This window comes from Quercus robur, chromosome 5 (genome assembly GCF_932294415.1).
Source record: "Quercus robur chromosome 5, dhQueRobu3.1, whole genome shotgun sequence".
Lineage (NCBI taxonomy): Eukaryota > Viridiplantae > Streptophyta > Magnoliopsida > Fagales > Fagaceae > Quercus > Quercus robur.
The window spans coordinates 1,548,065-1,559,379 of NC_065538.1; the positions used below are offsets into that span (position 1 = coordinate 1,548,065).

An 11,315-nucleotide genomic window follows, 5' to 3' on the forward strand; every position below is an offset into this window, starting at 1 on the left:
CACACATGATTTGTGACTAATCTATGATAATGTAATTTATATATTAAAGAAAGCCAATATATTCCTGTCCAACACAAAAGGAAAACTTAGCTGAAAATGATAGTAGTTAGTAATTTAGAAACAACTTGCCAATTGGGATCTCTTCAAAAAAAAAAAAAAAAACTTGCCAATTGGGACAATTTTTTTATTTTATCTTATTCCAAAAATGGAATGGCAGTTCAGTAAATTTCCCAAAAAATGGGTGCCTCTTTTCTAACTGTGGAGTGTGGACCCTATACCTTTTTTTTTAATTTCCAATTACCCAAGTGAGGTCCCAAGTTACCAGTGGGACCCAAATCTGAAATCTCATCTCTCTCAAAGTGTTGCCGTCAAAAAAGACTTAACAGTGAAAACAGAACTTTCTGGAGACTCAATCTGATAAAATATCTACCACCTCCATTCAATCTCAACCGTTCATCATCACCCAATTCCTTTATCTCTTAGTCAACATACAATAAGAACACAATGCATTACATTTTATTATAATATAATAAAATAATTAAAGGATACCTTGGCATATACAAAAGTTGAAAAAATAAACAATTATAATATAAAGTTTTATTAAAACTATATAACTTGGTCCGACTTCTGGAGTGTTCTCTTGAGCTTTAGCATTTAGGGGGAGAGGTTATATTGTGTGTGATCTCTCCCACAATTTTTTTCTTTTCTTTTCTCTCCTTCCCCTTCTTTGCCACGGAAAACAAATGCTAAGGTTCCGTGTTCCAATTCACAAAACATGTAATCCAAGTTTTGTGATAGATATCATATATCATATATCATATATATATATATGTTATAGGCCACAATAAGTTGTGTCAAAAATTTGTCGACAAGAAAAACCGTGTCTTGGTTTAGTTGCTGGCCGGTGTTGTGTTTTTTTGAGTTTTTTTGTGTTTGTTTGTGTGTTGGTTTGGTTGTTTTGGTGTTTGAAAGAATGGCAAATGGAGAAGAGAAAAGCAATGATGATTTGTATGCAGTGTTGGGGTTGGAAAAGGAATGCACTGCTTCGGAGCTCAGAAATGCTTATAAGAAACTTGCACTGGTTAGAATTGTAAACCTGTTCTTAACCATTTTTTTTTTTGAGCCTTTGTTTTTTCTTTGGACAATTCAATCAAAATTTAAAAGGGTCTTCTTTGAATCTCAAAAACATGTCTTAAAATCAGTCTTTTTGAGCTTAATTGCTCAAACGAACATCTGGGTTCCTTCTAAATTATTGAAAATTACTTTCTTTTCCATAGTTTTGCAATAAATAAGTGGATTTTACATATGGGTTTTTCCTGGGAAATCGTTTCCTAGGAATTGAGAGAATTTGTAGTAAGAAACAGTATTATTTTTTTTGTTGGGATAGAGATGGCACCCAGATCGTTGTTCAGCATCAGGGAATTCAAAGTTCGTGGAAGAAGCTAAGCAAAAATTCCAGGCCATCCAACAAGCCTATTCTGGTAATTAAGTCTGCTTTACCATTGTTATGATTATTTTACTGAAAATATTAAACAATGAAATACTAGTACAGTAGTATTAAATGTCAAAAGAATCGGGATTGTTCTTTTCTTTTCTCTTTTTTATACACTTTTTTGTTTTCTGTGTTGGGTAATAATTTATTGGATAATTGGATTCACGAGATGCTACATCTATCTTGTTGTTTCTATGCTTTGTGTACAGTTCTATCTGACTCGAACAAAAGGTTTCTGTACGATGTAGGAGTCTACGACAGTGATGATGACGACGAAAATGTGAGTTTCATATTCTCTACAACCAAGCTAACGTGTACCTTTAGGCCGTGTCGGAATTTTAGAATCTTGATTGGTTAAAAAGTGTGGTCATCTACTTATATGTTTGACCTTTTCTTCCTCTGGACCAATCATTTTGTTAAACTTTGCTGGGCTTGCCCTGTCCTATCATTGCTTCACATCAGAGCCTTCACCGTGGGCATTTTCCATTGGTTAAGCTTGATGCATAAACTGGGTTTCCATTTTTTGTGGTTTTGGCCATGGGGGACCTCGGTTTGGCTATTCTGCATGCTTTGTTTGTCTTGTAATTTGGTAAGTCTGCCACAAATTTTGGTTTTAGTTGCTGGTGGTATTAAGCATTGGAGTTGCTTTTATTCTAGCTTCGTTGGTTTGGTAATTTGCATTTTTTTTTTTTCAAAATGGTTGTGTTTAGTAATTGGTTGGTGCTTCAAGAAAAAAGAAAAAAAAGAAATTGTTTAATGATTGAGAAGATATCTGGTGCGCCTGCCAGGGTTCCACACACTGTGGGACCCGCCAGTGTGTAAGTGCCGGCAAATACGCCAAGTACACCATATACTAGTTATTGTGTGTTTCCGTTGCATGTTTCTTCACCCTTACATGAGGCTGGACCCAAGTGGGGTCGACTTTTGGGTCCACCCTCATGTGAGGGTGAAGAAACATGCAATGGAAATACACATAAGTTTCTTATGTGCATGGCGTATGAGACCTTTGACTCGCTAACAAGTGGATTCCACTCTCATGTGAGGGTGAAGAAGCATGCAACGGAAACACACAAAAATTTCTCGTGCGCATGGCGTATGAGACCTTTGTCTCACTAACAAGTAGGGTCCACCCTCATGTGAGGGTGAAGAAGCATGCAATGGAAACACACAGAAGTTTCTCGTGCGCATGGCGTATGAGACCTTTGTCTCACTGACAAGTAGGCCTAGTGAGACAAAAGTCTCATACATCCGGCGCATATAAGATTTTTACTTGATATAAACTTACTATCATTAATCACGTGCAGGGAATGGGTGATTTTCTGAATGAGATGGCAGTGATGATGAGCCAGACAAAATCTAATGTAAGCTTTATGCATTTTTTTTTTTTTTTTTACGTCTACTTAAGTCTTGTTTGATTATTTAGTTAAATTTTTGTACCAAGTTTTAGAATAATTTACTTTATCCTTGGTTGTTAGGCAAATTTTGCAGTGCCCCAATTCGGAAAAAATTTGTCTAATCCTATGTTTTTGGCTATCTTATGGAAGACCAGCTTTTATTTTGTAGAGACTTGAAGTAAAATGATTGTGTGTCACTTCCGTGTTGCATAGTCAATCCCAATCAAGAGACTGTAAAATGGGCCAATTTAAGGTCATTGGTCCAATAAATTAATTTTAGTTTCCTTTAGGCCCAAAACCTCTAAGTGGGAGATGATATGAGTATGATGGGGCCATTGAAGTGATTGACTAATGACCAAGGAAACTCATTTCTGCACTGTAGGTTTTACTAACAAACCTACGGCTATGAAGCATTGTGTTGGTCCATTGATTTGGTAGCCTAATTGGCCCACCATATTGATTTGGTAGCCTAATTGGCCCACCACATCTTTATTCAATGAGATGTGATTAGCACACCTTAGTGATATTTTTTTTTGTGAGCCCCTATGAATTTGGGGTTACAATATATTTACTGACTTTGAGCCTTGGTACAGTGACCAATGGAAAAAAATATTAATCCTTAAAATGGCAAAGGAAGATAGGAGGAATTTGTGTTTTGAGGTGAGGCACTTCAGACTTGTAAATTGTCATGCTGTATGGCTAAAAGATAGCAGTTGTAATTATTTTCCTTTAAAGTGTAGAAATGTATGCAAAATGTATTTTGAGCAATCAAGTTAGAAATGTTACTTAGAATTTCAAAAAATTGTTTCATGTGCTCTTGTTTCCAATGTCATGTGTCATCCATATGGAAGACATGTACAAGGAAGAAAAGTGACCAAAATGCATTTCAAGCAAAAGGTGAAGAAGCTCTATCCATCCAAGATAAAAATGAGAAGATCAGATAGTTTTGCGGGCTTTTTTATTTTTTTATTTTTTGGGTATTCTGCACAAAAACTATTAGTCTTATTGAATATTTGTGTTGCACACAGAAATGCACTTTTGGAGTTGGAATAAGGTGACCCAATATTGCCTAATGTTACTTGTAGGAACCTTTGTAATGCTGTTGCCGTAAGATTTGAAGATAAATTACAATGATGATAATGTGAATGATTAACAAACTAATGATATCTTTATCATTGTATGTTGATTGATAAATTTACAGGAAAAGGGGGAGGAGACCTTTGAGGAATTGCAGGACTTGTTTGAAGAGTTGTTTCAAGGGAACGATGACACTTTTGGCTCAAGCTCACAGACTACAACCAGTGAAACTTCTAGTTCCAACAACAAACGCAATTCCTCTGAAATGAATTTAGGGATTTCAGATTTGGAGGGTAACTTGAACTTTCAGAATTTCTGTATAGGGGTTAGTACACTCTTTATGTAGTTAATGGACTCCTTTTTATTTTTTTTGGATCCTTTCGTGTCCTGTGAAAATTAAAAAAATTATTAATTTAAGGCTTATAAAAAATGCAGTATTTTTAGGCTCATCACAATTTTGCTAGCATGCACGATACAGTGCACCTCTTTCTTTTTTTATTTCCCTGGGAAATGATATCAACAAACTATAGAAGCTCTAAGCTCTAAAGTCTAAACTTAGAGGATGGCTGAAATACTTAATTTTTGAGATGAATGGCTGAGAATTTTCACCTTAACAAGACTGGGAATCAATTAGGTGTTTGCTTTGCTACCCAAAAAAAAAAGGTGTTGGCTTGTACCATAATGATTATTAGGAATTTGAATACAGTGCTTTAGAATTTTGAAACTTCCAGTTCAATTTCTTACATAAATGAACAATCACTTGTAACATGAACCTTACTGATAGTTGATTTATCTTTTGGCATTTTATAAAATTGTACATCGGTGGATAGAAGAAAAATATCCCTCTTAGTGATAGCCTTTGCAAAAATTATTTCTAAGATTTGTTGTAAAAGTTAGACCTTAAAATTGAAGCAACATTACAATGGACTCCGTAATGTATTAGACCTTTTCTTTTTGGTTTGCGGTCATCCATTGACCATGGAATGGTTTATATTAGAAATTTGTACTCAACAAGCAACATAGTGTTAGACATGCCAACCAGTTCTACTTCTTTGTCAATATTATTTATTTGACTTGTGCTAAGTTGTCTGTGAATATTAAGATCAAAACTGAAGATTCTTGTATCGGCAGCATGCTGATGTATTATTCTTCATAATTGTGTTGAAGACAGGTGGAACAACAAGAAGATGCCATGAAGGGGAAGGGGGTAAGAGAAGTTCCAGGAGGAGCCGGCGATAGACGAAGACATGGCAGGAAACAAAAGGTTTCATCTGGTCATGATGTCTCCTCCACCAACTATTCTGGCATCTCTGTTTGATGATCCACTAATTCATTCACTAATAGTTGCAAATCCAATATTAGCATTTCGGATAGCTTAAAAAATTGACTTGACCTTGAGAGGGATGGTGCACCATATATCCAGGAAAATACTACAAATTGTTTTTGCTTATATAAGTGGATGCGGTTACAATACTGTCACCAGTGGAATCATGAATCCTTGTTCTAGCCCCATTGTACTGCTTTGCCATCGCTAAGCCAGTGTTCAATCTTAATTTTTTAGTTGCTATGCCCTGCTTCCAAGCATTTGTTATGTTACTTTGGAAACAAATTAATGATTTCTTCTCTAGATTCTAGTCACTATTATTGTTAATCCAAAACTGAGAAATTTCCTACCTCAAATTGTTTAGTGAACTAGTGAAAGACTTAGTGAATGTGATGCATTTATGTGCTTATGCGTGGAAGAAAGAATATTAACCTTGGGCTGTCAATGAAGTAGAGAAGTAAAAGCCAGCATTGTGTATTCTAAATCAGAAAGGCTGCCCCTATGGAACAATAAATTTCTTTCCGTTATTTTGCCCAGCATTGTGTAGTCTAAATCAAACATTTGGACCATGCTAGTCGTGTGCTCTCAAGGCGGCAAATGTAGGGTTGGTACGTAAAGGCTGTTGGTTGCCTCGCTTTAATAGAGGAAATGGCATCCATTTTTGTGTCTAAAAATGGCGCTTTTGGTTGTCCTGTTCTTTGACTCATATAAAAGAAACCAATGGACTTTGCAGCCATGTGTTACACGTAGATAAGAATGGGTTTCAAAATCTGAAGTCATTTGCAATAGATTAAGAGATGTTTGGTTTGTGTTTTTAAACAACCATTTTTAGTTTTTAAACATTACACGTATTTCTATATATTTTTTTTTTATTTACACGTATTTTTACAAATGTTTTCAAATAACAATTTTCAGTTTTTAAACACATGTATCAAATGAGCTCTTAATCGGCCACTTGTGCCAGTCAAATTGAGCATACGTCCTATATTAGTATGAAATTAATGATAGTCATTTTCCATTAAAAAAAAAATGATGGCCATTTTTTCTGTTACTTGTAGGGCCTGTTAGGGAATAAATTATTTAGCTGAAATTTAAAATTTTTCGTTGAAAGTACGGTAAGTAAAACTAAAAGTAGCTAAAATAGTATAATTGAATTTCTGAATAGTATTGAAAAGTGTAATGAAATTCATGAATAATATTAAAAATAAGTTAAATAAAAAAACAAAAAAAAACAAAACTAAAAACTTTTCAAGCCAACGACAAACGCACATGCACTAAACTCCACTTATATTAACGTGAATCCTAGTCAATTGGCTTTTATTCTATCAGTACCTAGTTGAGTAGGAAAGTTCCAAGGACACCAAAAGGTCTACATAAGGTGACAAGGGCATTTCAAGCAATGGGCTGTCTCGCATTTTTGGTTGCCAAGTACACAGATAGTCATTTTTCTTACGAGCTGACAAAGTGAATCTATCTTATACTGACATACAACACGGCAAAATCTAGTTACAGATTTTTAGGCTGAATTTATCAGCGTGTTATCTTTTCAAACACAATTAAATTTAACAGAAGAAAATGGCCCTTAAAAAAAACTAATTATCTTTTTCAAACGCAATTCGAATCACGTTTCCTCTTTCTTACGTGAATGTTTGTTTTTAAATAATAATAATCTATGTGATTTATTGGCAAATGTATTAGAATGAATTGGTGAACATAGAGTATAGCATTTAAGAAATTGTTAAGGATGACAATGGGACGAGCGGATTGATAACAAACTCTATCCAAAATAAATTACTATTTATGTATATATTCGGTCAAGGATGGGGCAAGGTGAGATGGAACGAGACAAGCAAAATTCATCATTGCCTGTCACATTTTCTGGACCAGAAAAATCTGCATGAGACGAAGTAGGGTAAGAGTGGTTTAAGCAGGCTGAGACGTTTTTACTGTCCCTATAAATTGTACCTTACTCTAAAATATAAGTTAAAGAGATTTAGATTTGAAAAAAAAAAAAGAAAAAAAAGAAAAAAACATGAAATGGCAATATTGTAGATATGGTGCCGACAAGGGATATTAAGTTTGGGCCTGCGGGGCCTAAAGCACGTGGTTAGAGTGCCCACAAGTGGGATGTGAATGCAGTCCACACGCCAAAATAATTTTCGGATTACTGTTCACACCAAAAACATTATTCATTTGCCTATTTGCACTGTTCATATCCCATGAACAATGCAATAGGCGCTGGTTTAAAAAAAAAAAGCTGAAAATGCAAAACGTGGGACGTGGATGTTGAATCCAAACCCTACCTAAATCTGTAACATACTTTTCGGTTTAAAAGTCATGGCCCCAAGCATGGTTTTGAACCAAACCGTTTAATGAATGGGGAAAGGAAGTTCAAAGTTTTTGAAGTTGGACCAAGGTTTAACCGATGTTAAACTGTGATGTGTCATTTAATTTTTAATATATTTAATATTTAAATTGGTTTATATTTATTAATTTTTCATTCCTAACTAACAAGATGTGTGTGGCCCAATAATTTGCATGTTGGATATGTTATTTCACTTGCTGATAATAAGATATGTATAAAAATAAAAATATATAATAAATAAATAAATTATATATATAGAAGTATAAATGTCATCTTCAAGTACAAACATATTTGAAATCAAATTCTATCCAAAAATATATATATATATATATATATATACACACACACAATTCGAGAATGGGGCAGGGTGAAATGAGGCGAGACAAGCAAAACTCATCCTTGTCCGTAACCTTTACGGCACAAGGAAAATTCGTGTGAGACAAAGAGTGGTTTAAGTGGGATTAGACCTTTTACCATCCCTATAAATTGTACCTTACCCTAAGGGTTTGTTTGGTTGGGGAGATGGAAAAGTGAGATTATAAAAAATAATGAGAGGATGGAAAAGTGAGAGGATAGAAAAGATTTAGTTTTTCCTTGTGTGTATTTGGTTGGAGAGATGGAAAAGTAGAGGGATGAAAAACTTGTTTGTTTGGATGAGAAGAAAAATGAGAGAATGAAAAATATAGTTGGTATAAATTTACTTTTATACCCCTATTATTTAAAATATTATATTTTTATTTTTAATTATATTACCCAAATATATAAATATATTTATAAGCAAGTCAATCTAATTTTTTTAATTTCATATTTTTTTTAGGAATATTACACAAACTATTTCTTATAAAAAAAATTCTACATACAAATTTAATAAAATTTTCACCTTACCTATTAAATAAAAAAGATTATATATATAAAAAGACTTTGCTGCACACGCTTGCACGTATAGAAAATTAGAAACAAACAAAAACAAAACCCATTCAAATCAATCTTTCGTCTACCCATGGTCCCATATCCAGTGCTAGTAACTAGAGCATGGAGAGGACATCAGAGGAATAAGAAACAAGATTTTGTGGGTGGCGAAGGTGACCTGTGAGATTTTGTGGGAGGCGATGTGAAATTTTGTGGGTGGCGAAGTCAACGGTGTGAGATTTTGTGGGTGGTAGAGTCGACAGCATGAAATTTTGATGAACAGCATAGGGCGACGGCGACTTAGCTAACCTTGACTCAGATGGACAATCTAAGGGGGTATATGCGTCATTTCAGGATTGGAGCTTTTTTCTCTCCTCTGTTTTCTTCCCAATTTGGGGAGATGAATTTTTGTGGACCAAGATGACTTGTTTTCTTTCTTATTTTCCCTGCCTTCAGTTTTCTCTTTTGAACCAAACAGAGGAAAATAACATTTTTCCTCCCATTTTCCTCTCTCTCTCTTGTTTTCCCTCGCCTTTTCACCCAAACCAAATCTAGCGTAAGATATAAGTTAGAAGAGATTTAGATTTTTTTTTTTTAAAAAAAAAAAAGTGAAAAAAGAAAAAGAAAAAAAGAAATGGCAATATTGTAGATACAGCGCCGACAAGGGATATTAAGTTTGGACCTGTGGGCCTAAAGCACGTGGATAGAGACCCCACAAGAGGGATGTCAATGCAGTCTACACGCTAACCAAAACCCACATTTGTCTGCCTCATTTAAGGCACACAAATTCCATGGATAAATCTCCCATATACTTTTCGGTTTAAAAGTCATGGGCCCTAAAGTGAATTCAAGTTGCCCAAGTCAATTCAAGTTGATTCAAGTCTCAAATCACGAACACAAACACAAACACAATAAATGGTCATCCTTTTTCCACATTTTTTCGTCAGCAACTCAAATTCACAATGTAATGTTACACACAACTTGGCTGGCCAACTTGCTTTGCTCACTGCACAAAGATGCAACTTTTCCCACACCATTTGTGATTATTTTACTGTCTTCAATTAGACATAGGTTCTTTTCTTTGGATTCTTTGAGTGAAGACCATTGATTTTGATCCTTTAAACATGATTCTGTGTGGAGTCAAATCATTTTAAATGGTATTAGTTTAATCAATTCTTCCAAGTCGCAATTGCTTTTTAATTATTTGTGCTGTAATAGGGACCATATGCAAGTTGGAGTTGTAGTAGTGATTGGATCCTTACCTAATTTTGTGCTTAGCATCTAGCTAGGAGAATCTATAGTTTCTACTTTCTATCCATGAAAAGAGATAAATAATTGAAGTGAAATATGGCTTACAGCACATTCAATTTGGCATTTACTTCATTTTCTTTCTCGGCTTAACAAAGCTTTGATAATTTAGTTTTCCTTGGCAAATCAACAAGGGATTTTCAAGATTGGATTAGACTAATTTAGATATAATAGAGAGTGTAATTTTGGATAGAATGAAACAACAGAAAATAATATATGGCGGACAACCTGATTTGTATGTTAAGAATTCATAGTCAATTCTGAAATTTTGAAACTAAGCTTTTGTTGTTAGTGGTGTTGTAAATGTAGCAATGAAATAATAGAAAATTAGGGAAATTTGATAACTGATTATATCAACCATTCTTAAAAAATAGATATATTACTTATCAAATCATTAAACATTTCATGGACTTGCTTAAAACAAGTTTGAAATTCTCATATTCAGGGTCCGTTTGAGATCTGCTTATTTTGCTTAAATTGAAAACTTTTTATTGAAAGTACTATAGATAAAAGTAAAATTTAGTTGAAATAGTACAGTGAGACCTATAAATAGTGCAAAAAAATGTAGTGAGACCCATGAATAGTAGCAAAAATAAGCTAAATAGTAAAATAATTTGGCAAAAATAATTTTTGCCAAACAGAAACTCAATGAGGCAAACATTTTATAGTCGTGTGGTTAGCTAGTCGTCAAATGGTCTTTTAATCAAAGTAATGTAGAACAGACAATATAAACCTTTTTTAGTGGAGAGATTGTCAAAAGTCAACACACGGGAAATTCAAGAAGAAAAAAGTACCAGTAAAAAGTTAGAAATCATTGGTGACAGTGACGAAATTGTGTGAGATTTGGTGACGTGAAAGGAAATCTTTTAATCAAAGTAATGTAGAACAGACAATATAAACCTTTTTTAGTGGAGAGATCGTCAAAAGTCAACACATGGGAAATTCAAGAAGAAAAAAAGTACTAGTAAAAAAATTAGAAATCATTGGTGACAGTGACGAAATTGCGTGAGATTTGGTGACGTGAAGGGAAATCTTTTAATTAAAGTAATGTAGAACAGACAATATAAACCTTTTTTAGTGGAGAGATCGTCAAAAGTCAACACATGGGAAATTCAAGAAGAAAAAAAGTACTAGTAAAAAAATTAGAAATCATTGGTGACAGCGATGAAATTGCGTGAGATTTGGTGATGTGAAGGGAAACAGTGGTGGAAGTAAAACTCATTACCTTTGGCCACAAACAAAGCCGCTTTTCGTGAAAATTCCTTTATTAGAACAATTGCACCAGTTAATGTAAAATAGAAAAAAATTGTGCATTTTACACTTTTTTGCTCAAAAACAACCAACATTAGTGTGTCTATAATACTATTCATATACAAAATTGGTATAGTAACCATGTAAATATACACGGTTACTGCAGCTTTTTATTCTACTATTTTTTTTCTCTCT

General features: G+C 34.0%; 1 protein-coding gene across 2 annotated transcripts; it reads left to right on the forward strand.

Moving 5' to 3' along the window:
- The first annotated feature begins 628 nt into the window (after nucleotides 1–628).
- On the forward strand, nucleotides 629–5,601 carry LOC126724810 (uncharacterized). Of its 2 annotated transcripts, none has more exons than XM_050429204.1 (6): nucleotides 629–1,081; nucleotides 1,388–1,481; nucleotides 1,702–1,772; nucleotides 2,797–2,853; nucleotides 4,088–4,288; nucleotides 5,135–5,601. In XM_050429204.1, exons 1-6 carry the CDS (start codon nucleotides 974–976, stop codon nucleotides 5,279–5,281), a joined length of 678 nt encoding a protein of 225 aa, XP_050285161.1. In that variant the 5' UTR covers nucleotides 629–973; the 3' UTR covers nucleotides 5,282–5,601. The 2 variants fall into 2 exon arrangements, with proteins under 2 accessions (XP_050285161.1, XP_050285162.1); XM_050429205.1 differs by having other exon boundaries at nucleotides 630–1,081; nucleotides 5,131–5,601.
- The last annotated feature ends 5,714 nt before the right edge of the window (nucleotides 5,602–11,315 follow it).